The 25,786-nt window shown below is 52.5% G+C and overlaps 1 protein-coding gene across 1 annotated transcript; it reads left to right on the top strand.

Moving 5' to 3' along the window:
• The first annotated feature begins 11,450 nt into the window (after positions 1-11,450).
• On the top strand, positions 11,451-25,286 carry TMPRSS13 (transmembrane serine protease 13). The gene is made up of 12 exons (XM_065417068.1): positions 11,451-11,511; positions 12,624-12,734; positions 15,329-15,451; positions 16,380-16,509; positions 17,797-17,889; positions 18,898-18,941; positions 19,942-20,101; positions 21,067-21,239; positions 23,121-23,219; positions 23,859-24,001; positions 24,267-24,419; positions 25,272-25,286. Exons 1-12 carry the CDS (start codon positions 11,451-11,453, stop codon positions 25,284-25,286), a joined length of 1,305 nt encoding a protein of 434 aa, XP_065273140.1.
• The last annotated feature ends 500 nt before the right edge of the window (positions 25,287-25,786 follow it).

Genomic DNA, 25,786 nt, shown 5'->3' with positions numbered 1-25,786 from the left:
TGTCATGGGCAAAGTTCTGGGCTTCTCTACTACAGCTAAGAGCTGGGTAAAAAAAATGCCATTTGAGGCGGGGATTTCAAATTAGGAATTAAAAAGTCACGTCCAGCTCACATTCTTCCATTTCAAAAACTGTTTTTGATCAAATTTTTGGTTTCCAAAAACTGCAACCTGGCAATTTTTAATGAAGACTGACAGTTTTCACTGACAAATATTTGGTTTCCAGTTTCTTAAGGAAAAAACAGAAAACTTCAAACAAAGTTAAAAATTTCCATGAAATTGTTTGGTCCAAAAGCCATTTTGTATATACATTATTATTTTTTTTTTTTTTGAAAAAAACAAAAACCAAAACAAAACCCCCTGCTCAGCTCTGCTCTACAGTTCTTGTGAATCAGCAAAATCCCAGCTGTGCACCACGGACCAGGAAGTTCTGTATAACCTGTGAGCAAACCAGAGGCCAGCCCCTACGGTGGCTGAAATGACTGCAGGATTGGCATTCAGGTCATGTGGAATTCCCACTCCTGTCCAGCTGAGTCATGGGGCTAGAGGGAACCAGGGTGGTTGACGGAGTTTGCCGAGTCATATGAGCCACCTATGGAGGATCAAAACCAAAGAGAATGTTCATCCCAATTCCTGCAGGGAGAAACCCGCGGCGGCTTTCCTCTCCACTCCAGACCCTGGCTCCACCCCTGACTTCCCAGGGAGAGCACTAGGGGTGGGTGGGGAGCCGGAGGAAGAGAGAGTTGCAGTGTGAATGGGAGGGAGGAACCGTGTGGAAATGGCGTAACAAAATGGGACTCAGAGGGCCTGACTCCGCACCCCCTTGCTCCTGCATTAGCATCATTTACATCATTCTACCCCCACTTGGCACTGCTGTAAGTGACCACAGGAGGGGCAGGCAGAGGGGGAATCTGGCCAACCGAGTGTCAGGACGGGGTCTGAAGTGCTGCCATTAGCTGGCTCCCTTCTCTAGCCATGCAGCATTCGCCCTGCCTTCTGAAAAGAGGGCCGAGATCACACACTGACATGGGAGCGACTCTTCCCCTTGCAACGCAGCCAGCCCACTACTCCCTGGGAGGGACTCGGGACGACTCTCCATCAGCACGTGGAGTCGAGAGGTCACTCTCCTAATGTCCTGTTGCAGCAGAGATTGGTCACCCCCGTTCTTCCTGCTGCTGTCATAGGACGTTGCTAGGTGACACGGTTTGTACCTCTGTCAGAAATGGGCCATCACATCATTCCACAGGAGCCAGGGGAGTAAATATTGTCATGGAAAGTTTAAACTAGCAGGAAGGTTCACAGGTTCCGTTTTCTCCTCCTTGTAACTACCCAGCTCGTGACAGCTGTGGCTTTGGGAGTGACAGAGAAATGTGGGTCGGTGGAGGGAGGGGTCCCTTGACAAAATCTCCCAGGAGATAAGGGCCCCCTGATTCTCCTCTGCAATCTGCTCCTTGTGTTTATCTCAGGATGAAAGGTGTGGGAAGGAGCCATGTTTGTGTCTTCCATATTCTGGGGCACAGGCCTGTCCAGTCCCCTGGTGTAACTGAGAGCAGTCTCAGGGCTGTTCTAATTTATACTTTGTTTCCCATGGCCCCCTGTGGATTGTGGGCAGCACAGAATCGCCAGAGGTCTGTGTCCCGTAACTGGAAACCTCATCTTGGACTGTGCTGCCGTGCAAGAGCTGGGCCCTTTTCTCCCAGGATGGCAATAAGCGATCTGGCGAAGAGGCGTGACATGACAGCACCTGCTTTGTGTCCTCTGAGTCAGACTCTCCAGCTAGGAGCTTTAGGAGTGTGTAACCTCACTCCCATGGGAGTTCACTTGAAACTGGGCAGCTCTCAGGGGAAAGCAATTAAGGACTGGGGAGGATCGGGGCGGCTCTGAGCTCAGGGAGAACATTTGTGAGCCATTTAATGTGAGCCTTGCCTTGAACAAACAATCTCTGAATGGAACAAAACCTCCGAGGGTCCCGCAGACTTTGAGTGTCACTGCCCATAACAGATCACCTGGCTCCTCACTAGGGGTGTCCGGGAATTGTTCTTCCAGAAAGATACGTCCAACCCTGGGGTGAGAACTAGGACCCCTACCAGGTTCCTCCCAAGTTTCTGTTGCCTCTGTACAAAGGCACCCCTGCCCAGCTGTCAGGAGCAGGCAGGACTAGCTGATGGGCCGGTATGTAAAAGGCAGATATTTATACACTACGTACGGGGTAATTGGAAACAAACAGCCAGCAGAGCTGAGTGACAGGTCAGGCCGGTTTCCCTCTGTCAATTACCCTGGCAGTTACCACACAGGTGCGAGCACGGACAGACTTCCTCTTCCATTCCCACAGAACTGCCTGCTCTCTTCGGCTCAGACACTCTCCAGAAAACCCTGGAGTTGGTGGCACTGTGATCCCCGGACTCCAGCCCTGGTGGCGGCCATGGAACGGGACAGCTATCTGGTAAGCTTGCCCCTCCAGCTCCTTGCAGAGCCAGCAAGGCAGGGAAGTAGGCTCCCTGAGATTGGGGTTTAATTAACGAGCTGCTTTCTTTGCATGTGATGGGTAATTTCTGTGGGGGGAACCTGGGTTTGTTCTCCTGCCCTCTCTGTAGGATGTTCCTCTCCAGGCAGCATGTTTGTAACAGATGGGAGAATTCAGTGGGGTAGGGAGGGAATCACGACTTCTGGGTTCTGTTCCCTGACACCGACCATCACTGCTCCATGCCTCAGTTTCCCCATTGGTAAAAGGGGCAGGATAATAGTTACCTTCCTCAGAAGGTGCTTTAAGGCTTAACCAGTGTTTGCCAAGTAGATGGTGGCATTGTGCTAGGGAAGGGGATCTTACTTTTAACTCAGTGGCATTGATTTTTCATGGTGAAATAGACCAGGACCTCATGGAAGTGCAAGGACCAGGGATTAGGCCAAATGCTCTGTTAGTGTAAATTGACCCTGCTCTGGTGAAGTCAATGGAGCAGCATCTATGTGCTCCCACAGAGTATGTGGTCCTGTGTTTGGTACAGAGAGGCAGTGTGATCCAATAGATGAGCAGGGGCTGGGAGCCAGGAACTCCTGAGTTCTGAGCTCCACTCTGTCTCTGCTTGGCCTTTTGCACGTCACTTAAGTGCCTTTCTGTGCCTCAGTTTCCCCATCTGTGCCATGGGGACAATATCTCAGAGTGGTGCTAATGCTGTAACGTGCTGTGTAGTGTTATCGCAAAGACTTTGAGACTCTACTGACCTATGGCATGGGGAGGAGCTCCACAGTCCTGCTGTTCGTTTCTAATTATGATTTTCACCCTCTTAGCAACCAACATCCAACCATAGTCTCTCCTCTTACTGACATTTATCCCTTTCTGTTTGGCGAACAGTGATTGCAGTCTCCTATGCACTGTACCGAGGAGAAATAACCAGCCTGTTTGGTTTAACAGCTGCATTGACTTCGACTGATGCACAGTAAGTTCCTTGTCGTGGTGAAAACCTCTCTGTCTGCCACTCCTAGAGCTCCCCCCGGGCTGATGTAGCTTCCCGCTGCCCAGTATCAATCCCGCGGTCTGGCCTAAGCTGAGTCCAGCTCTGAGTGATGTTGGAAGGCGAGGGGAGAGCAGCGCCTTTGCAAAATCAGGCCAGTCATTTGGGCACCCGCATATCAAGTAAATTACCTAACTTCAGGCACTCACATTTGGCAATTTTGGCTTACCCTCTAGTTGAGAAAGCATGGACCTGGGAGTCAGGAGTACTGAGGGCTGATCTCAGCTCTGCTGCTGACTCACTGCAGGACCTTGGGTAAGCCCCTTCCCTGCTCTGTGCCTCAGTTTCTCCATCTGTAGAGTGGGTGGAATGGTGCTCACTCCCTTTACAGAGGGCTTTGAGATCTGTGGATGAGGGGCTTGTCTCACTGGCTTGCAGGAATCCATTTCTGACCTGCTCCAGCTGACCCAACACAGAGCCAAGGTTTTAGCGTTGCAGAATGTCCCTTAATATGTCAGCATTATTCCCTTCTTTGTGCTGGCATCTTCTAAAGCATCTGGTCTCTAAAGTGTCTGACCAGATTTCAAAGGGGAAAAGTCACTGTGACTGATGGCTTCACTCAGAATCCTAATGACTGGGTGCTAAATAGACCCGTGCCTGTCCCAGGAGATTTGACAGCATCAGAGGAAAAATCCAAGATACCATTGCAGAATCAAGCATGCTTGGTTTTGCTTCGTCACACCACAGGTTTTGGTTCATTATAAACTGTCTCTGTTCTCACCTCAACTTCCTCCTATGATAGTGCATGAGAAGGGATCATTTGTTTATAGTCACAATGGGTGAAACTCCGACCAGCACAGGGGCCTACTAATCACTTAATCCCATCCAGAAGATGCAAGTGAGTCATAAACCTTGTGCTGGCTCTGCAGTGGGAGGAATCTTGCCCATTGCTAGACAGTTGGTAGTGTCATCGTTATTATGTTAATGCACAATTTATCAGGCACCAGCAGTGCTATGCAAACGCACAAAAGAGCCAGGCCCTGCTTTCCACTCTAGCTCAGAGAAAGGCAAATGAGTTCAGAGGCTAACAGCACATTGTGTGATGCTCTGGGGAATAGGAAAGAAGAAGAGCAGATATTTAGGCAGCTCATTTCAATTAATTCAAAACCGCATGTGTTGTTTGGTCTGCCACTGATCTCATTCCTCTCAGGTGACTGATACTGAAATGATTCCTGTGACTTTCTGTTTCTGTTTGTTTCACCGTACCGTAAGGCCCTTTGGTGGTGTCCTTTCATTTTTGATTAAACACCCACTCTGAAGGTGCAGACAATTTCTAACTGTCTCTTGCATCTGCCTTCCCATCATTGTTTGATTCTGAACACTGGCCTTCGGTCCATGCTGTCCCTCTGTGGTGGGTCTCCCTACCTTGTGAACTTCACGTTAGGGACATGGCAGATTGTCTCTCACTTGCGGTCTTTAAGTCAAGATGTGATTTCTTTTTGAAAAGATACACTATTGCTCAAGCAAAAGTTCTGGACTGAGGCAGGAGTTACTGGGTGAGGTTCTCCGGCTTGTGCTAAGCAACAGGGCAGCCTGGATTTTACCATAATGGTCCCTTCTGGCCTTAACATCTATGAATCTATGTTGCTGATGTGTTCCAGTTTTAATTCAAAGATTAAAAAGATTTAATCTTTAATTCAAAGATTAAAACTGGAGATGGGCAAATAGTTCATAAAGTGCTGCCTGTGCATCTCCCCCCCCTCCCATCTCCATGAGCAGGATACATAATGAGAATCAACTGTTGAGAAATCTGTTTGAAAAATATCAGGAAATTCAGCAGAAAATTACTCTACCAGCTCTACTTCAAACCTATTGGGCCTGATCCTCCACTGAGTCAATGGCGCTAGGCAGATTGACACCAGCGAGGATCTGGCCCATTAGTTTTCTAGTTTCTCTCCTCATTGTTTCTATCCCAACGTTTTGTGCATGATTCAGGCCCTGCAGCAGTGACCTCAGCAGCACGTTTGGCTCAAACCACGCACACACTTGTGCATTACTCAGCACACGTTTTCAGTGGCCAGCAACTCGAACTCCATGTTGTCTGGGTGACAGAAGACAGTACAAGCCCCTTATGCTACTTAAGTCCCACTTCAACCTTCCTTTGCCTGGTGCACAGAGATGACCTTTTTTTGCTCTCTCTGGATGTTTGGTCTGGCCACAAGTCCCACCTCCAATGAACGCAATGAGATGATACAGGAACTCTCAGCCGAGCCTTGCTCATGGGACTGCAATGACTCCAACCGTGCAGCTGAGCGTGGACCTTTTTGAAGTTCAGGCCCCTGTTGCTCCTGGTTAGCCACACTGTTCTGGGGGAGGATCTGAGAAGGGAGGCTGGTGATTTCAGTAAAAAGAACAGGAGTACTTGTGGCATCTTAGAGACTAACCAATCTATTTGAGCATAAGCTACAGCCCACTTCATCGGATGCATAGAATGGAACATATAGTAAGAAATATATATACATACAGAGAACATGAAAAGGTGGAAGTAGCCATACCAACTGTAAGAGACTAATTAATTAAGATAAGCTATTGTCAGCAGGAGAAAAAAACCTTTTGTAGTGATAATCAAGATGGTCCATTTTAGACAGTTGACAAGACGGTGTGAGGATACTTAACATGGGGAAATAAATTCAATATGTGTAATGACCCAGCCACTCCCAGTCTCTATTCAAACCCAAGTTAATGGTATCTAGTTTGCATATTAATTCAAGCTCAGCAGTTTCTTGTTGGAGTCTGTTTTTGAAGCTTTTCTGTTGCAAAATTGCCATCTTTAAGTCTGTTACTGAGTGACCAGAGAGGTTGAAGTGTTCTCCTACTGGTTTTTTAATGTTATGATTCCTGATGTCAGATTTGTGTCCATTTATTCTTTTGCGTAGAGACTGTCCGGTTTGGCCAATGTACATGGCAGAGGGGCATTGCTGGCACATGATGGTATATATCACGTTGGTAGATGGGCAGGTGAACGAGCCCCTGATGGCGTGGCTAATGTGATTAGGTCCTATGATGGTGTCACTTGAATAAATATGTGGACAGAGTTGGCAGCGGGCTTTGTTGCAAGGATAGGTTCCTGGGTTAGTGTTTTTGTTGTGTGGTTGCTAGTAAGTATTTGCTTCAGGTTGGGGGGCTGTCTGTAAGCGAGGACTTGGTCTGTCTCCCAAGATCTGTGAGAGTGAGGGATCATCTTTCAGGATAGGTTGTAGATCTTTGAGCTTATGTTCAAATAAATGTGTTAGTCTCTAAGGTGCCACAAGTACTCCTGTTCTTTTCGCGGATACAGACTAACACGGCTGCGACTCTGAAACCTGTGAAATTAAATTTTATTTCAGTGAAATTAAAAATAGCTCAGCTCCTGGGCCGCTCCGTGACGTGCCAAGTCCTGTGGGAAATGACAGTAAGGCAAATTGCCCTTGTTCTCCTCCACTCCGGGAGTGTGAAAGCTGCTGGAGGGGCACAGGTAGGAAGTGACATCTCTGCTCCTCTGCGTGTTTTTGGGGGAAGGGCAGAGAGCCCCTCACTGCCCACCTCGCTAACCCTGCTGGGGGTCCTGACTCACAGCTGGCTCAGTCCTTGGCAGCTCACTGGTTGTGAGCCGTGGTTGTGCTGATGGTGTGGGCAGGTGAATGCCACTAGGGACTAGCTGGTCAGGAGCGATGCTGAGGTCACCACGGTAGCAGTCGCACATAGCGACTCTGAGGTCAGAAGGGAGAGCTGTGGAGAAGGACGAGGCCGCTCTTCCCTATTGAGGGAACAACCCCCATTGTGCTGCTGGCTCTGTCTGGGCGAGGGTTAGTCCCCCCGGCCTCACGCAGATGTTTAGCTCATGCACTGAAGCATGAGGCTTGACTTCCCTTGTTGCTGTTAGCTTAGGACCTGCCCATCGCTTACTGAAGTCAGCGGGAGTCTTTCTATTGATTTCAGTGGGCGTTGGATCGGGGCCTCAGCTGCCTGTACGTGTTACTGAAGGAGGCAGTGTGCTCTGATGGGACTGAAAGCCAAGAATCCCAGAGAGCTCTGCTCCCAGGTCCGCGACTGACCCCTCGGTGAGCCCCTCTGGCTAATGTTTTAAAGGGTGACCAGGCAAGTTTGGGTGCTCAGTTTGAGACACCCAGATTTAAGGAGGTGCTGAGCACTCACAACTCCGGCTGGAGCCCATGGGCCTGTGGGTGCTCAGCACCCCTGGCAATCTGGCTTTGGTGCATCACGCTGAGCACCCAAACTTAGCCACTGCTTTTGAAAGCATTGATGCTAACTTCTCTGTGCCTCACTGTCCCCGCCAGTGACGCCCTGGCTGTGAGCCAGTGGGGTTGGTCATTGGAATGGTCATAACATGAGCCATGCTTTAAAAACCCACCCACAATCTTTGAGTCAGTGACCTGTTGTGCAGTGAATTCCGTGGGCGGGGTAGGCTCTGGGTGAACCAGCCAGGAGCGGCGCCAGGGTTTTTGCCACCCTAGGCGGCAGCGCTCCTCCTCTGAGCATTCAGGGGGCCTGGGGTCTTCGGCAGCGGGGGGTCCTTCTGCTCCGCGTCTTCGGGGCACTTCGGCGGCGGGTCCCGGAGCGAGTGAAGGACCCGCCGCCGAATTTCCACCGAAGACCCGGAGCGGAAGGACCCCCCGCCGCCAAATTTCCGCTGAGGGCGGCAAAATGCCGCCCCCCAAATCCTGCCACCCTAGGCGACCGCCTAGGGTCGCCTAATGGAAGCGCCGGCCCTGGAACCAGCATTACTGCTGTGTGTTGTACGTAGACTGCCCGTGTTCTGGGGTGGGCAGCTTTCACTTGACCTTTCTTCATTTTGTGTTGCTCAGTTTAATCCCCTCGACTTGTTTTTAAAGGGCCAGGAAGACCCACAAACATCACACGATACGACCAGATTTAAGGGGACTTCAGTCAATAGTCTTACTCAGCCATGTAACACTGGAAGAGACCTCTGCGGGGCCTGATCCAAAGCCCATTAAAGTCAAGGCTAAAGGGGAAAGGCTCCCATTTAGATCAAGAGGCCTGAACAGGTTAGCTCTTAGGTGATGTACGGGGCAGGGCTCAAGAAGGAGGCACCCCCTCATTTTAAGTGTGTTGCAGGAGTGGCGTAAGTAGAGTGGGGCAAAATTTTGGCCAAAACTTTTTCTGAATTTGTGTCGCTTTTCACTGAATTGTTTAAAAGAAACAAACAAAACAAATTCCCAAAAAGTCAAAACATTTTGATCTTTTGATCCGAAAGGATTTCTGGTTTAGAAATTTCCTTCAGTGGTATCTAAAAAATGTCAAAATATTAAGAAAAGCTAAAAATCCAAACGAGACACTTCGGTTGACCCAAAACGAGATTTTTTTTTCAACGTTACGATGATTTTCAGGTCGACCCAAAACATTTTGATTTTTATTATTTTTCTGAATTCCAGAGAACTGACAAATCAGTCATTCACCTTCTGCAACTGGTCAGTGTAGGCAAGCCTACAGCCCCGTCCCAGCAGCCTTTTGTGATATTGTTGTGCTCCACCAATGGGAAAAAAGAGAAAATAGTCTGATTGTAGGAGGGGTAGGGATATCTGTGGTGACTCACCCAAGGAAGTTACACATTACGTTTTAACAAAGGGCTTGAAGGTATTTACTGAGTCTGCAGTGAAATGTGACAGCCTTCCAATGCACACATGAAAGAATCTGCCATTCCCATAGCAAATTGGGCAAAACTAGGCCAAATAAAATACTGAATAAGAAAATTCAGCTGGAATCAGGGTAATATATTAACTGCATTACAAGCTCTTGTGATTTCATCATGAGTCTCTCAGTGTTGGGTGGTTTTCTTCAAGCCCAAGCTCCTGCAGTCATGTGAACACACCAGCATCTCAGTTTTCATTTTTTTTAAAAAAGGAAGTTCCTGGTTGTGGAGAAAAGCTTGAAAAAGTGACCTCTACAGGTTCTAAAGCCAGAGGGCAAATGGAAGGAACTCCAAAGATATGAATTTCAGCTGATCTCATGACTTTTTGGAGCCTGACTCATGATTTTTGAATGTTTGGGGTTGGCAGAACTGTATTAAGTCCTGGCTCGTCCGGGGGCACATCCCTTGCTTATGGCATACGCCGGGGTAGGCAACCTATGGCACGTGTGCCGAAGGCGGCACACGAGCTGATTTTCAGTGGCACTCACACTGCCCGGGTCTTGGCCACCAGTCCGGGGGGCTCTGCATTTTAATTTAATTTTAAATGAACCTTCTTAAACATTTTAAAAACCTTATTTACTTTACATACAATAGTTTAGTTATACACTTGTAGAAAGAGACCTTCTAAAAACATTAAAATGTATTACTGGCACGCGAAACCTTAAATTAAAGTGAATAAATGAAGACTTGGCACACCACTTATGAAAGGTTGCCGACCCCTGGCATACGCCCTTCCTATGTTGTGTAGAGATGGGCATAAGAAAAATCCCAATGGTCAATGATTCAGGCCCAAACCTAACAGCTCAGGCTCCCTTCCATCACAGTGATGTATCCAATGCCCTTGAAAAGGTTAGTGCCCAGGATCTCAGATTAAACAATGGCTGTCTGTCCTGATGATGGAACGGTTCTGCCTTCTTTCACTGGGTGAGTATTCTCCCTCACTCAACACCTCGCTGGGGAAGCAGCTGCTTTGGGACAAGCCAGATCTTTCCAGGTCTGTTGCTTATGTCATGAATTAAGGTTTTGAGAGAGTTTCTGTGGGACAAATCATAAGTAAGCACTGAAAATGAGTGGACCCCCTCAGGAGAAAGATCCCAAAGGATGTAGCCCTTGCATTTTTCACCTGGAGAAGGAACTATGAACTCCATGTTTGAACTCAATGTTTATGAACCATAAACATCTGACTTGCTTCCTCTTTGCACATACAATATGAAGGGGCTGACTCATAGCAAGTTCCTGGGCTCTCTCACTGCACAAGTGAAATTTTCTTTTTGCAAGTTCTCTGTTGCATGTGACTTGTTTACTGCTAAAATTAGCCAGAGATTTAAAACAGAAACCACATTATCAGCAAAAACAATGTTTGTTCTAAATTCAAAGCTCAGGCTCTCTCCAAGGAGAAATGGGGGAACATGGCACACGTATCTGGATTAAATTAATAAAGCACTCAGGAGAGATGAATTAGAGTAGAGGAGATAAATATTCGGTCCCATATTCACACCGATCAGTTGTGACATAATCGCAGAGCAGCATTCCAGGGCTCAGGAAGTTTCGGGCTTGGAACACCAATTATGAAATGTTACTAATTAACAACTAGAAGTTACATTGGCATTTTCTGAATGAGTGACTCAGAGGACTTATATAATGATAGATACTCAGTTTCCAAACCTGGGTACATAAATTGGGGCACCTAATTCCTCACCTGGGTGCTCACATGGACACTGAGACACTCTACGGGGAACCGAGCCACCAGTGACTGAGCTGAGTACCAAACGTGCAATCAGATGCCCTGAGCTAGGGGATCAGCTTGGAAAATTTGTTTGGCAGCCTCCAAAAGGAGAAAAACCAGAACGATGCAGTGTGATTCTTTGCAACGACGCTCAGCGTTTTCCAGCTCTACAAGAGCTCTGGGAAGAGGCACCTCTAGGGCTTTCTTTGCCTCCACAGGCTGCCCGTTGTGCCCTGGAGGTACCTCTGCTGGGATGTTCGGCTACCAAAGCCAGCCACTCCTTCAGGAAGCCCTGTTAATGGGATTTCCTGGCTCCGCACATTGGCTCTTGCTTCATGAAGGCAAGTCTTCTAGTTGTCCCTGGGCACCCAGGCTGGCCCTTGGTTACAGGGACTATCATCAGGGAATCTCCAGTAGATTGTGTGAGTGATGGTGTTTTCTTTACCTACAGATCAGTCTGGCTCTGCCAAACAGCAGCCTCGCTCCCAACCCCTATGCCTCGTGAGCCAGTCGCCCCATCGCCACCCCGTCTGCACATCCACGAGAAAAGGTCCGTGGGAGCAACTTCATGCCGGGCGCTCCAGAGTCTGCACCGGCTCCACCACGATACGTGGCTTGTGACAACACAAGTAAGATGGGTGGGGCAGGTCTCTTGGCAGCTACAGCTACTGGGAAGTCCTTGCCTCCTGGAGAGGTTGGGCGTGTGCTTCCAGCCAGCCCTGGAATTGTGAGCCCCAGTCGTTCATGCATTAGCTCCCGCCACCCTGGGAGATGGGACTGGATGGTGCAGTCTCATATGGACTGCTGCCGGCGACTGTGTCCTGTCACGCCGGCTGGCTAAAAGGAACAACCTCCACAGGAAGCTGGCAGGGATGCTGTGGCAGCAGTGGTAGGAGGGGAGGGAATGCCCAGGGGGGTACGTTACCCTCCTGCAGAGCGATGTGTAAGGGGTGTATGTTACACTCCTTTGCACTCACTTAGATGCCTGTGGCCTGTGTGAGGGAGCGAAGCCCCATGGCAGGCAACCCCGGCTAGTGTCAGGAGCTGTACTCACAGCACCTTGTGCATCACCTCTGCACCTGGCCCAAGGGCGGGGTGCGCCCGGCTTTTAGGAATGGAGAGGTGACGCGGATGGCCTGTACATCCTGCCTGTGAGAACCAGGGCTTACACTAAAATTACCCGTAATGGGGACAACAATGGTATGGGCCAATCTAGCCTGGAGGCTGCCAGTTCAAATCCAGCCCACATCTGCCATGACGGAGAGCTGCTGTGCGGCGGCCTGTGTGGCATGCGTTTCTGGGTCCCAGAAAACACTGTGGTGAGCAGCTGGGCTATCAGTCTCAGCAGAGGGACCAAGGAATGAATGTGCTAGGAGAATGAAGCCTCTCTCAGCCCTAGCGGGAGCCTGGGCACGTTGTCAGGGGAAGCCTTGGGGTGCTTGCACTGCCTCTGCCCAGGCTGCTCTAGTCCCAGTGGGAAGCAGCTAGCCTGGGATCCCTGGGCTGTAGCGGGAATGGTGCGTGCTAGGGACACCTGCTTCCCCGCCTGGCAGAAATGGCATGTGCCTGCTGGCGAAGGAGCAATCGCACATCCCCAGACATGCCTCCGCGGGCCTAGGTAACACCACTGCCATGTCCAAAGGGCTGAGCGTCCCTCCTCTCCACTGGGGGGGAGCTTCGATGGGAATGTCTCTGCAACCATGTGCACTAGTGACTGTGTTTCTGTCATCCCAATCCCCAGTGTCCCCAGCGGCAAGGTGCAAGGTCTCGTCGTGCATGGGCCAGAAGAGGCTGGCACTGATCCTTTGCATCTCCTTTCTGATAGTCCTGCTCATTGCCCTCATCCTGCTCTGTGAGTCCTTTCCCCTTCGTTAGTCACCAGCAAAGCTGGCCTGTCCTGGGGTGCAGGCCAAGTCCCTGCGTCCATCCAGGGGCTTGGCCCGCTGGGGGAAATAGGTCACCTAGGTTTGGGTTTGGGCAGGCCAAGCACAGCTACTGGCCTGCCAGCAGGGTTCTGGGACTAGAAATGCTAACAGGAGGGAACCCGACACCCTGAAAAGAAGACAAGTACTTAAGGACCTGCAGGGCCAGCTCTCGGCACCAGCAAAGCAAGCACGTGCTTGGGGCAGCACAGTTCCAGGGGTGGCATTCCGTTTTTTTTTCTTTGTTTGTTTTTTTGCTTCGGCAGTTGTGCTCTCGAAGCTTGGGGCGGCAAAAATCCTAGAGTCAGCCCTGAGGACCTGATTCAAAGCTCATTGAAATAAATACAAAGACTCTCAGTGCTTCCAGTGGGCTTTGGAGAGCCAGAAATGAAAGCCATTACCCCATTCTTTAACCTGCCCAGCATATGCTACCTTTGGCCTGTCCCATCGTGCAACGAGACATAGGTCTGAGTTGTAAAGCTTGCGTCAGCACCCACGCTCCCCTAAAGTTCAAGGCTGTTCAGATTTGGCCCATTATAGAGGGGAGCATGAGCTGGGATTTTCTGACGTGGGTCCAAAGTTCCCCCAAGACTGAAGACAGTTCAAATCTGATGTTCCGCTCTGGGCTCAGCTTAATAGACACGGACTAGAGATTTATGGTCTGTATTTTCTGTGTCCTATACAACCTCTTGGTTTAACACCATTGATTTGAGACTGATAACAGACTAGAAGGGGGTTAATTAGGAGCTCAGCTGGTCACCACTCCTCCTAGCTCCTCATATCCCGCTGGGTGCGTTTGATAATTGTTCCTGTCAACTCCAGCCACAGCCTGGGAACTACAGGCTAGCACAGAATGGCACTGCCTGGCTGTCCGAAGGAGGCAATGCAGCTGCAGTGCTAAGGGTGTGATTCCTGGAAAGATGGTCCAGGCGGTGGGATGCCTCCATCCTTCTATTTCTTGAGTTTTCCTGACATCTGCTGGACACCTGGGAGCAAAGAATTTCACTAGGAAATTAAAAGAACATCCTTCTCTCTTTATGGCCCTTTCTGCCTAGTGTTTTAGATGTGACATGCACCCAAGTAATCAGAGGCAGATGGTTAGATGTTTAGATAAGCCCAACACTTTCCATTTCCTGCAAATATTTTCAAGTGTGGCCACAGTTGTCAGCACATATGCTAGTCCCTCCTCCTCAGGGTTAATTTCTGTGCCAGGCACACAGCCAGCGGGGAGTTAGTAAGAGCTCACCAAATGGAAAGGGAAAAATCAGCAGAGACAGAAAAGTTATTTTCCAGGTTTTACAGATAATGAAGAGGTTGTTTTTTCTAAACTCCTTTGTCAAATCTAGCTGCTAGTTTTCCTTTCATCAGTTGCATTATTGAGCCCCTGCAGTATCAAGTGGATTTAGAGCATTTTTACTGGGCAAATATTTTGCAGATGCAAATTAAAACTGCGTGAAGTGAGAATGGACTTTGAATGGAGCTGAGTCAAATGCAGCAGTTTTGGATTGCCTGGGACGAGGGTGGGGATCAGGTGAACTAGAGATTGGCCTAAACCAAACTCTGGATCTGACCTTGAGATCCCAAGGGCAGAACCCCGCCTCGGAAGATGCCCAGTCAGATTTGGCCCATAACAGCCTGAGGTTTGAGCTGTGACCCATGATCCAGGCTCAGACGTTGCATCCAGTGTTTGGGCGGGGCCCATTTCCGCTGTGAACTCTTTTCTGGGTGTCGTCCATGCGTTTCCAGGGGGCCAGGTTCTGGAGGTTTCAGAACGAGTTTTGTCTGTGTCGTTTTCCAGACAGTTGCTCATGGAGGGCGGGGGTTGGGGCGGGCTGTAGCACTGATATAAGGGTGGGGGCTTGAGTCGACAATCACTTGGTTTGACTGTGGGGGCATTGGAGGGAGGGGCATCGGGCTGAGTGATCCTGCTCTTTACTGCTTGCAAACAATGGCAGGATTACCTTGGAGCAGGCAGGGCCGGCTCCAGGGTTTTGGCCGCCCCAAGCAGCCAAACAAACAAAAAAAAAAAAAAAAAAGAAGAAGCCGCGATCGCGATCTGCGGCGGCAATTCGGCGGGAGGTCCTTCGCTCCGAGCAGGAGTGAGGGACCGTCCGCCGAATTGCCGCCGAACAGCTGGACGTGCCGCCCCTCTCCGAAGTGGCCTGCTTGGCAAGCTGGTGCCTGGAGCTGGCCCTGGGAGCAGGATACCATGTGAGGGGGATTGCGCCTGGGGAGCATCCTCTCCATGCCCCTCACCGGGACTTTGGAGCAACCACAACAGGGACTGCTCCAAAGACTCCAGCCCAGGTTTTGCTTTCTGCAAATAAATGCCCATGCAGTGAATGCCCATGCAGCTAGCGCAGGTCTGGGAGTGCAACCATGCCCTGGCTGGGGTGTCTGGGGCCTGGGGTGAAGGAGCTGCCGGGCCCAGGATGGAATTGGCTGGCAGGAAATATCCCCTCCCAGCGCCGGTGACCTCCCCCCCATGGCTGTCTCCAGCTCACCTCTGTGTGTTTGCTTGCAGTCCTGTTCTGGCGGTCGAACACCGACTTTCTGTACAAGGAGCCAGCTGAGAGCTGCAGCCACCGAGCCGTGCGCTGCGACGGCGTGGCCGACTGCTCCCAGAAGAGCGATGAGCTGGACTGCGGTAACACACCTGGGAGGCAGGGGTCCCGCAGGGCGAGCGGGGAGTGGGACAGGCTCTAGAGTCAGGCTGCTGCTTTCATCCCTGTCCCATGCCCTGTCTTAGGGCCTCGTGCTCTAGGCTCTGAGCGAGCCCCCAGATGTGACCACGTCCCTGGGGCAGGAGTTTGCACTGATGCCAAAGACGGCACAAGGGCATGGGGCCCAGGGAATGCTGAGACCCCCGACGTGCAGGACCTGGGCGGAGCTGGGGCCCCTGGCGTGAGGGGGGGCAGCGGCTGGGCCGGCAGGGTGTAGTCACGGACCTGATTTTTGCTCTCACGTGTTGGGCAGCGCCTGAAGCTAGTGCATGTGATGACTGTGGTGAGGCCTGTGTGGGGTTAGCTGGTGCTCTCAATTCCCAGGGGGATTCAGAACTGGCACCAATTATACACACATGGCACCGCCGACAGCCCCGCAGGGAGGCCAAGGCTGGAGGGGACAAAGGGGCTGGGCTGGGCTCTCCCTGCACTGGTTTCCAGTGAACAGGGTGAGGCACGTTGGCCGGGGCTACACGGAGGACGCTAGTTCTGCCCTTGGCTGCCCCTGCCCCCTGGAGAAACGGAGGCCTTTGGTCCCCAGCTGTCGCCTGGTGCTGGGGTGGAGCTCACTGTCACACTGCACATCGGGGTTCTCCTCACCCCCCTGGGCCTGGCACCTGTCAGTTCAGTGGGGCTGCTCCTGGTTTACGCCTGTGGGCAGGAGAGGGGAATCAGCCTGGTCATTTGCCAGCTTTTGTGCATGATGATGACACAACGGCCCAAGTTCAGTCCTGGTGCAAGTGGGCTGGGCTCTTTGCCAGGCCCGGGTGCCTGTCTAAGAGGGTGAGCTGGAGCTGCAGTACTGCCTGTAGCCCCTGCTGATTCTGCTGTCTCCTTCCTTTGTGCCTGCAGTACGGTTTAGGTGGGATCAGTCTCTGCTCCACGTCTACTCCAGCACCGAGAATCAGTGGCTGCCTGTCTGCAGCAGCGCCTGGAACGACTCCTTCTCCAGGAAGACCTGCCAGCAACTGGGATTTCAAAGGTAAGTCCCCAGGGACGGGCACTGTGTGTGTAGTGATGGGGGACGGAAGCCAGAGAAACCCAGCCCACACCCGAAATGACCTGCTCCCGGGGCTCCCCACGTCCAGGGGGAGCTTTCCAAAGGCACAAGGGAGCGTGAAGTGCTCAGCCCCCAGGCACTGCCACTGGGCCCCTACCAGCCCTTTGTCCTTTGAAAATCTCTCCCACAACGGCTTCCGGCCACCAGGTACTTCCCCCTCCCTTGCCATTGCTCTGTGGTTGCTAGCTGCTGAGGGCTGCATGGACTCCTCCTGTTTCTCTCTGCACCTTCCCTGCATGGCGTTCGCTAAGTCACCCCTGGGGTTTGCAGCAAGGGGAGCCTGAGCTGGGAATGGCAGGGAATGGAATTGATCCAGGCGCGGCTGTTATTGGAAGGGGAGTCAAGGGGCTTGTCTACAGTGGGAAACCCGTGTGTAGCTGCACTGTCCCATTGCAAACTCCCCCCCAGTGCAGATGCACAGCACCCCTGCAAGAAGTGACTTGCACTGGTGCAGGTTTCCCAGGTTGTTTACACAAGCAATGGTGCAAATAACTTTCGACACTAGTGCAGTGCCTCTGTACTAGGATTTGCATCTGTACGGCTAACCTGTTAGTGCAGCAGTGCGAAAATCCCCGGGAGAGACCAGCCTTAGGTCTAGTGCAACCCACATGAGGATCTTTGCCCCCCTCTAGTGGCTGCTTCACATCAGGCTACTGCAGCTGCCAGCTAATGGGTCTGTCTTCACTGCAACTAAACACCCACAGCTGGCCCAGGTCAGCTGACTCAGGCTCATGGGGCTCAGGCTGTGGGGCAAATGTTTGGGCTCAGGTTGGAGTCCGGGCTCTGGGACCCTGCGAGGGGGGAGGGTCACAGCAATTTTCAGCTGACCCGGGCCAGCTGCGGCCGTGCCATGGATCTTTTATTCCAGTGTAGCTGTATCTTTGAGCTCCTTGCTGTTTGCTCGGGGGGGCTTGGGTTCCCGCCCCTCTGGTGACCCAAGCAGGGGGTTGGTATAAACGCACAGTGGGTGAAGACCTAGGTGCTAATCCAGATTGGGGGACTCGTGAACTAGCGCTTTGTGGGGTTCGAGTACCAGGGCCACATCACAGAACCACCCTGCAGTTCAGTGTGAGAGGCAGCAGCGGAGGGGAGACGCCCCTCTCTGGGCTACGGGATTTTAGCCCCTCTGCTGCATGCCTGATTTTCCCATTGCTGAGCAAGAGTTAAGGAAACCTGGCAGCATGACGTGTCTGTTCTGTCTCCTCCCAGCATGTCTCACACAGAGTACGTGCCGGCCTCCTTCCCTGGCAAGAGCCTCACTGTCATCAAGGAGCATCCCACGATCCAGCAGAGTCTCAACAGGTAATGAAGAGGATCAGTTGCCTTTTCCCTGCTCCTCCCCGTGTCCCCTTGTCCCCTTAGGGCCCTTCTCTGCCCACGGCACTGGCTGCACAGTCCCCTCTGAACTAACTCGGGAAAAAGGCCTGAGTTCGCTGTGGACACCGAAACGAGACCCCCTGCTCAGTGCGGAGTGGTCAGCAAAGCAATACGATGCTGGCCTGCCTACAGGACGGGAGGCAGGGAGGGCACCAGAGATGATTATCGGCCTGGCAAGGCGGGGCTCTTTGCTTTAGAGAGTCTGTCGCTCTGGCCCAGTCTGGCAGCCCTGCTCGGAGGGGGACACACGGAGCCCCTCCACTATGGCAGCTTTTCCAGCAATTCCAGGAAAGGGAGGGGAGGCGTGTGGCCAGAGCTCTGCAGGGGTTTGATCCCCTAAGGGATGGGAGTGCTAATGGCCAGAGGAGCAATCTGAGTAGTCTCCCGTCAGCTGGATTGCTGAGAGAACCGTGAAGTGCAGTTAGCCCCTGTGCTCGTTCTGCAGCGGGAACCCAGACAAAACTTCACGTGCCCCCAAGGAAAGTCAGGGCAGGTCTGAGCCTGCTGGAGAGAGGCCCATGCTTTAGCAATGGCCCATGGGTGCCTGGTGCTTAAGGGAGCCGAAGCACCTTGGAACAACAAACTCTGGTCTCACTTTACACCAGCGTAAATCTGGAGTGGCTCCAAAATAGTCAGCCCGTGTCTGTCTGCCACTGTGTGCACCTGCCAGGGGTGGGGCTGGAGCTGCGAGACAGAGAGAGGCAACCTGAAGGGATTTTCTAGGAAGTAAAGGGGAGACGTGATCTTGTAGAGAGAACGCCCATTCCCCTTTACTGAACAACAAGAGAGCATCTGCATTACTTACGTGCTGGCTGAGCATGTCAGGACGGGCGGGAGGGTGAGGGACCATCCACTCGGACTCTTTCTCTTGTGCTGTCTCACCGTGGGCCCATGTTTGACTTTGTCTCTCGTTTGTTTTGTTCTCTCCTGCAGCTCCAAGTGTCCCACGGGAAAATACGTCTCCCTCCGATGCACAAGTAAGAGGGAGCTTTTACCATTGCCATAAAGCATAGACATGGTGATAGGAGAGCTGGGTCTAGAGCGGGTCTCAAAACCACTGAAAGAACTGGTGTGAAAATGGTTTGAAATTTTTACTAGTTTTTGAAAATGTTGCCAGATCCCAGTTTCTCAGCAGTTGGTTGGAAAAGTGAGAGAATTTTCATCCAAACTTCTCAGGGTTTTATTTTTTTCATTGAAATGTTGAATTTTCAATGAAAATTTGAACTAAAAAACTGAAGTTCACAAAATTTTGATCAGCTCAACTGATCTCTTCTGACATCATCTCAACTGCCATTTTTTCTTTATCAAAGTTTTACTCTTTCTTTCTTTCTTGGCAGACTGAAAATATCAGTCTGTGCTATTGTCTATTTATGTACTCACTTTCCTAGAACTGGTCATCTATCCTACTCTACTCATCTCTGTATTCACCTATCTGTCTGTCACAACTCAGGGGTTTTTAAGGTGTCTGTCACTGATATCTAAACAAAAAACCCTTTTCTTACCCCTCCAGCTCAGTGGAATATATATTACTTAGCATACTAGCTACCCTATTTCACTGTGGGTATAAGTAATGGCCCATGCAATTCAAAGCCGCAGGGGTCAGAGAGTCCAGTTGTCCAGCTGGATTGTAAAAGTGGAGGCTGAATGACTTTAGACTCTCCTCCCCAGCATGCAGCCAGCACTGTACAGCTGTCTAGGGTATTACTGGGTTCTCTTTGCAGTTCCACTGAAGCAGAAAGCCACTGCTACAGCTGGGGGCAGGATACTGGAACCGATGGGCCACTGATCTGGTCTGCTGTGTTATCCGTGAGCACGTTTTGCCAGGTGTGCGATCTGTTAGGTGATCCCGTAACATGCAGGTGGGCCTGGCCTGATTTTCCTGTCGAGGCACCTGACTAAGCTAATGGACCTTTCTGAGTTTCCCCTCAGGCTCCCATGGGGAAGATTTGCTTCCTCAGCTTGTTTCTCTTCCTCCAGGCTGTGGACAAAGGACTTCTGGCCGCATCATTGGGGGGAACGAAGCTTCGGCGAGTAAGTGGCCCTGGCAAGTTAGTCTCCAGTATGGGCTGAGCCACATCTGCGGGGGGACAGTCATTGATACCCAGTGGGTGCTGACAGCTGCCCACTGCTTCTTCATGTAAGTGGTGCTCCTGCTAACTGGCTGTGTTGGCTGCAGCCAGCAAGGGTTGGTTTGGCTGCGGCTGGTGAGGGGAAGGGCCCAGGTGAGGAGAACCGGAGAAGATGGGAATTATCGGCAGCCGTGTTCCACTCCCGGTCACAGTGTTGAAATGCAGATGGACTCTGCTGGAGCTTGAGTCGCTCTGGATCAACGCTGATGTCACCTGGGATCAGAATTTGGCTCCCTCTCCCTGCTGGGACTTTAGATGCAGAATTTCCACTAGCTGTCAGCCACTAGAGGGCAGGATCACAGCTGTGTTCCAGCCCAGCCCGGCTCCTGGAGCAGCTGCAGCTCTCCAGTGCAGACCGGCAGCCGATCCTTGCACAGGCGCCCGGTTTATATGTCATTATTTTAAGGTGGGAGCATCCACGCCTAGGGGTGCGCAGACAGAAAGCCAATAGCAAACACACACCTCGGGGCCAATGGCTGGAATAAGAAATCAGCGTCCGTGCAGAATGTACAGCTGAGATCTGTGCCGTAGATAAGATAACAGGGAATTAAAGCACTGACCTGCGTACCCCGGTCAGGCTCAGACATAAGTCCCGCTTGGATTAGGTCGAGCGACCCAACCCTCGATCAGCATGGTGGAGAAGTTGGTAGGGAGCAGAGTCTGAGCTGAACAAAACGGGGAGAGGGCTTTTCGTGCCAATTTTTTAACTCCAGTCCTTGAAACGAAGTGCTGGAGGGAGGCTGGAATCTGGCCTGAAAACCCAGCTATGTGAGAAAAACGGGGGGCTACCAGAAGCTAGCTGAGGGCTGCCAATTCTAATCTGCTGTGCAGAATCCTGACGTGGGGATGGTACTAAACCACAGCAGATTCCAGACCTGGTGTGTGAGCTGCCCCTGCGCTCGCCTGGCCTGCATTGGGCCATTTGCTGCTCAGGGCGGTCACTGCATCACATCCCCTTTCTACGTCTGCTTAGGAACAGCGTGAAGATCCTCGATGAGTGGAAAGTGTACGCTGGGGCCTCCGACCTGCTCCAGCCTGCCAAGGGCATCCCCACCGCCCAGATCATCATCAACTCCAACTATAGCGACGACCACGACGACTACGACATCGCTCTGGTGAAACTCGCCACGCCCTTAACGATATCAGGTGAGGCTAATTCCCAACCGCCTCAGGCTGGGAGCTGCAGGGCCTGTGCTTCTGCTCGACTTGGCCAGCCAGATGCTCCTGTTCCCGGAAGCGAGGAAGGACTGACAGGAAGCTGGCAGACATTTCAGGGGAGAAGAAACCCCTTGTCCCACTGAGTGGGAGAAAAGGGAAAGTACAGTCAGAATCCAGTACCAGGCGTGGTCTCTCCCAGCAATTCCAGATCTGAACTGTGATTGTTCTAACCGCCGCGCTGGCGCTGCCGTCTGGTCTGGTCCCACCTGCCTCACCCATCATAACCAGAAGCGGGAGGTTCTGTGTCCAGAACTCAGGTGTCTAAGTTGTTGATGGTGCATGAGGCAGAACAGACTCCAGCACCCTCTCCCAGAGCGGCACCAGTTCCACAGGCCAGGCAGGGGCTAAGGCGTCTTTGGGCAGTGAAGTCTGACTCCAAGACACATGAAGAGCGGGGCGGAGGCAGAGACTGTGGGTAAGAAGGTGCCGGTTTTACACAGGCACTTGTCTGATTGTAATCAGTGTAAGGCCCAGCCGTGTGCACAATGCTGGCTACCTGCAGAGCCTGACAGAGTCAGCGGGGCTTTATGCAGGCAAAGGGACCCTCTGCATATCCGGTGGCAGGACTGGGGCTGATAGCTATCACCGGGCAGACAGGAGGCCGAGGGGGTAACGCTGAGATGTTAAATGGGTGTTCATTATCATCCTCCTTGGCACCATGGGTGTGTGGGGTGAACAGCCCTGCACTGCTGAGCCATACAGAGAACATCTGTTGATTTATACCTGTAAAAATGGGTCCTGGGGGCTTCGTAGGCATGTTCATGGAGATCAGTTTTGGGTCTGGCTAATAGGATGTTGGGCAGATGGCCTGGGAATGAGACCCCAATAGCACCAGTGAATGCACCCCCTGGAAGCACCATACAAACGCTATTACAGCCAAGACTTTCCCCCTCCCTCCGTGTAATCTGAAAACGGCTCCGTCCAGTGCTAATGGACCAGCCTGAGAGACATTGCCACGCGGTGTGTGCTAAGACGGGGCTCCAGGAGCACGCAGGGCGTGGGCCTCATGCCTCCCAGCCCCTGGGGAGGTGCGCCCCAGGCCGATGCTTGCTGAGCCTTCTCGCTTGGCTTGGTCACAGTGAGGCTGTCACAGGGTGGCTGGCCCTGGCTCCCTTGTGCCGGAAGAGTTGCTCCCCTTTGTCCAGGCAAGGGGGCAGGGCAGCACCTGGGCTGTGAAGGACCAGAGAGACCCTGAGGGAAAGAGCTGGTGACTCAGAGCTGCCTGAGCGAGGGTCAGGAACGTATGCCGGAGAGCTGGACCCAGGGGACCAGTGAGGGGGCCCAGGGGCGCGATGGGCGCTCCCTGGTGCGGATGATCTCCCAGCGGAGAGGCTGGGAAGTGTGGGTGCAGTCCAGCTGGAAGGGCTGTGGTGGCTGTCCTGGCTCTGGGACACAGGAGGGCTGACAGAGTCTGGTGTGGTGGAAGATGCCGGAACATGGTATATGTTACGTCAGTGGCCGAGAGGCTATGTGATTTGAAGGACTACTTGCCCTGGGGTGATAAAGGGGTTGTTTACACTGTGCGTTTGTAAACAATCAGCCCAAGGCAGGAGAGCCTGGCAGAGTCTCCTTGGGTTACCTGAGAGGAGAAACTGAGGCAGATGCACCAGTTCTGCCGTGGCCTGCTGCAGGAGGACACTCCAGGGGGGTCACCCGTTGACAGATGGTTAGTGGGACAAGACCCGACTTTAGTTCCTTCAGAGGACAACACTCCCTGTGGCGGCTGCTGGAACACCAGTGACTGCAGCTATTCCCTGGGGCATGTCAGACTCACTCTCTTTCCTTGTTTGGTGTTTTCCTCTCTTCCAGGGCAGGTCCGCCCCGCTTGTCTCCCGATGTCTGGCCAGACGTTCCGGGCTGGGAGGACGTGCTTCATCACTGGCTTTGGCAAAACCAGTGAGAACGAAGGTGAGAGCGGGGACTGAATCCGACATCCCTTTGGGGAGGGGCCACACACCCTGCCGTGGCCTCAGTCCAGCCGGGCGGCACCGTGGGGGAACACCGAAAAGGCAGCTACGCATCGTGCTGCGGAGTACAGGGGGAGCCAGAATTTTCAGCCTGGGCCAATGACTCTGAGGGGCCCAACCTGAGACCTGCTGGTCCTGATTCTCAGAGGCGCTGAGATGCTGTTGCTGGAAGTCCAGCAGGTCCCGATCCGAGGACCCCCACAATGAACATGCCTGAAACTGGTGGCCAGTTTTGCTAACATGACTTTAATCTGTGAAGCCACCATGAAGACGTCTTTGAGAGGAAACCCAGTGGTCTGAATTACGGAAACGGGGCCTGTGATTTCAGAGACGACCGTTCTGGGGGCACGGCTAAGAGCCAGTGACCTCCCTGCTGTGGGATTCTGTAGTACAAAGAGCTCATTGCCATTCAGTGCAATCATACGTTACAGCGATCCCTGTGGCACCTTCGCTTACGGCTGTGATGTGCCGGGGGCCTGCAGCGTGCGATCTAGCGGTGACAGCAGGTGGCCAGGGACTCGCTCTCCGTGTGCGAGCCAAGGGCACTGCTTCACCTGTCCCCTTTCTGTCCCTGTTCCAGAGAACACCTCCCCAAAGCTGCGGGAGACGGAAGTGAGCCTGATCGACTACAAGATCTGCAACAGCAGTAGCGTGTACGAAGGCGAGCTGACCCCCCGCATGATGTGTGCCGGGGACTTGCAAGGAGGGAGGGACTCGTGCCAGGTAAGGCTTTTGCCAGTGTTCGTCTGGAAGGGCCTGCAGCCCTGGGCAGGGGTGGGGGTGGGCACCACGTTGATCCACAGGCACCCCGCGTCTTAGCACAGACGTGTGGACGAGCTGCTCCTGGAGACGTGCTGTGTCCTGGGCACTGCACCTGGCGGCACCTCTGGCGTGTGCACCGGCTGTGCAGTGACCTGAGACCTCTGTGCAAACCGAGTGCACGGCAGGGTCCCCTCCGAGTTCTCCTGACTCTGCCTTCCCGCTCTAGGGCGACAGCGGCGGCCCCCTGGTCTGCGAGGATAACAGCCGGTGGTACGTGGCCGGAGTGACGAGCTGGGGAACTGGCTGTGGCCAGAAGAACAAGCCCGGGGTTTACACTCAAGTTACAGAGCTCCTCAGTTGGATTCACAGCAAAATGGAGGTGAGCGGGCCTCAGGACTGAGCTCCAGTGGGAAAAAGCGCCTGCCTCTGCTCCATGTGTGCAGGCGAATGCCATGGTCCCCCTGGGCGAGAGCTGAGAACTCCAGCTGGCTCCCAAACAAATGGGACGGACCTCGGTGGCTCGACTCTTGTGCTGCAACTGCCACCAGCCCCAGGTCCCTTGGCAAAGCACACGCCTGGCCTCCAGGTAGTGCCCTGGCTCTGGAGCCCCTGTTGAAATAGAGGCAGCAAGAAGGGAAATGAGGAAAAGTGTGAACACTAGAGCCTCATCGGGAGTTATGGGGTGAAAGCTTCATCCCCTGCAATGCTAAGTGGGCCAGATTCTGCTCTTGATCCCACTAGTGTAACTCCAGAGTGATGGTGTCGAGCTCAGGGGAGTTACAGCATCCCCGAAGGCAGGATTTATCCCATTGTCTTTATGTCGTTGCAGACAGGTTGTTAGACAGGAAAACAGGGTTCGGGCTGCAATAACTCCGCAGAGCCGCGGGTTCCAGGCTGGCCCAGGCAGCCATGTTGAGCACCAGCCTTTCCCGGGGCCCTGCCTGCTCGCTGTGGGTGTTACAGATCCCCTGGTGCTTCCCCAAAGACTGGGGTTTGACTCGGTGCCTTTTGACCAAAACCACCCTTCCCCGCGGCACTACTCTGCCTCTGTGCTGCTGCCTATACAGTTGTGGTGTATCACAACTCTGCTGAAACCAGTGGGAGCTAGGTTGTGTGGCACATGGAAATCAACACAACCCTGGAGCAGGTCGCTGCCCCAGACCCACGCGTGCTGCTTGAAGCTTTGGTGTTTCCTGTCTAACCTGCGCTCTCCTCCCTTTTCTCTTCCCAGAGTGAGAGTGACTAAGGACGAGGCGGGCGCCTAGTGGGGCTGAGGCTTCTCCCGCTAACAGCTCCAGGTGTAGTGAGATCCTCTGCGCTGTTCTGCTGTCACGGGGCAAAATGCCAGTGATCGCCCTTCGAGCACGGACTGTCCGGAGGACTTATGACTTGGTGCTGCCCTGAAGCCCTGAAAACACAATGCCTCCAGAACGTCGAAGTCAATTCATTTTGCCAACAACCAAGATGGGAAATATAAGCAGAATATCAGGGGAAATGTCCCAGTGGTGAGAACTGTGAGCTGGTGAAATATTTTCCCAAGGGAAGTGGCAGAAGCCCCATTACTTGACATTTAAAACTGGACTTGACAAAGCACTTGAAAATATCCTATAAGGCACAGTCCTGCACTGACGGGTCCTTTCTGTCTTTAAATTATACAATTCTTGTTGTCTTGTAAAGAGAAACGTCAGGCCTGTTTCCTCGGAGTCCTTCGTGTCAGAACCCGGGTGGACGGGCAGGTCAGTGCCA

Source organism: Emys orbicularis, chromosome 15 (assembly GCF_028017835.1).
Source record: "Emys orbicularis isolate rEmyOrb1 chromosome 15, rEmyOrb1.hap1, whole genome shotgun sequence".
NCBI lineage: Eukaryota > Metazoa > Chordata > Testudines > Emydidae > Emys > Emys orbicularis.
The sequence above is the reverse complement of the archived record's forward strand: the minus strand, read 5'-3'. Positions and strand labels throughout refer to the sequence as shown.

Bases quoted from the DNA above. Each gene is read 5' to 3' on its own strand.
- TMPRSS13 (XM_065417068.1), top strand. From the start codon at position 11,451: ATGCCGGGCGCTCCAGAGTCTGCACCGGCTCCACCACGATACGTGGCT. The intron at 21,240-23,120 runs GTGAGGCTAATT...CCTCTCTTCCAG, and splicing joins CACGCCCTTAACGATATCAG to GGCAGGTCCGCCCCGCTTGT. The intron at 24,002-24,266 runs GTAAGGCTTTTG...TTCCCGCTCTAG, and splicing joins GAGGGAGGGACTCGTGCCAG to GGCGACAGCGGCGGCCCCCT.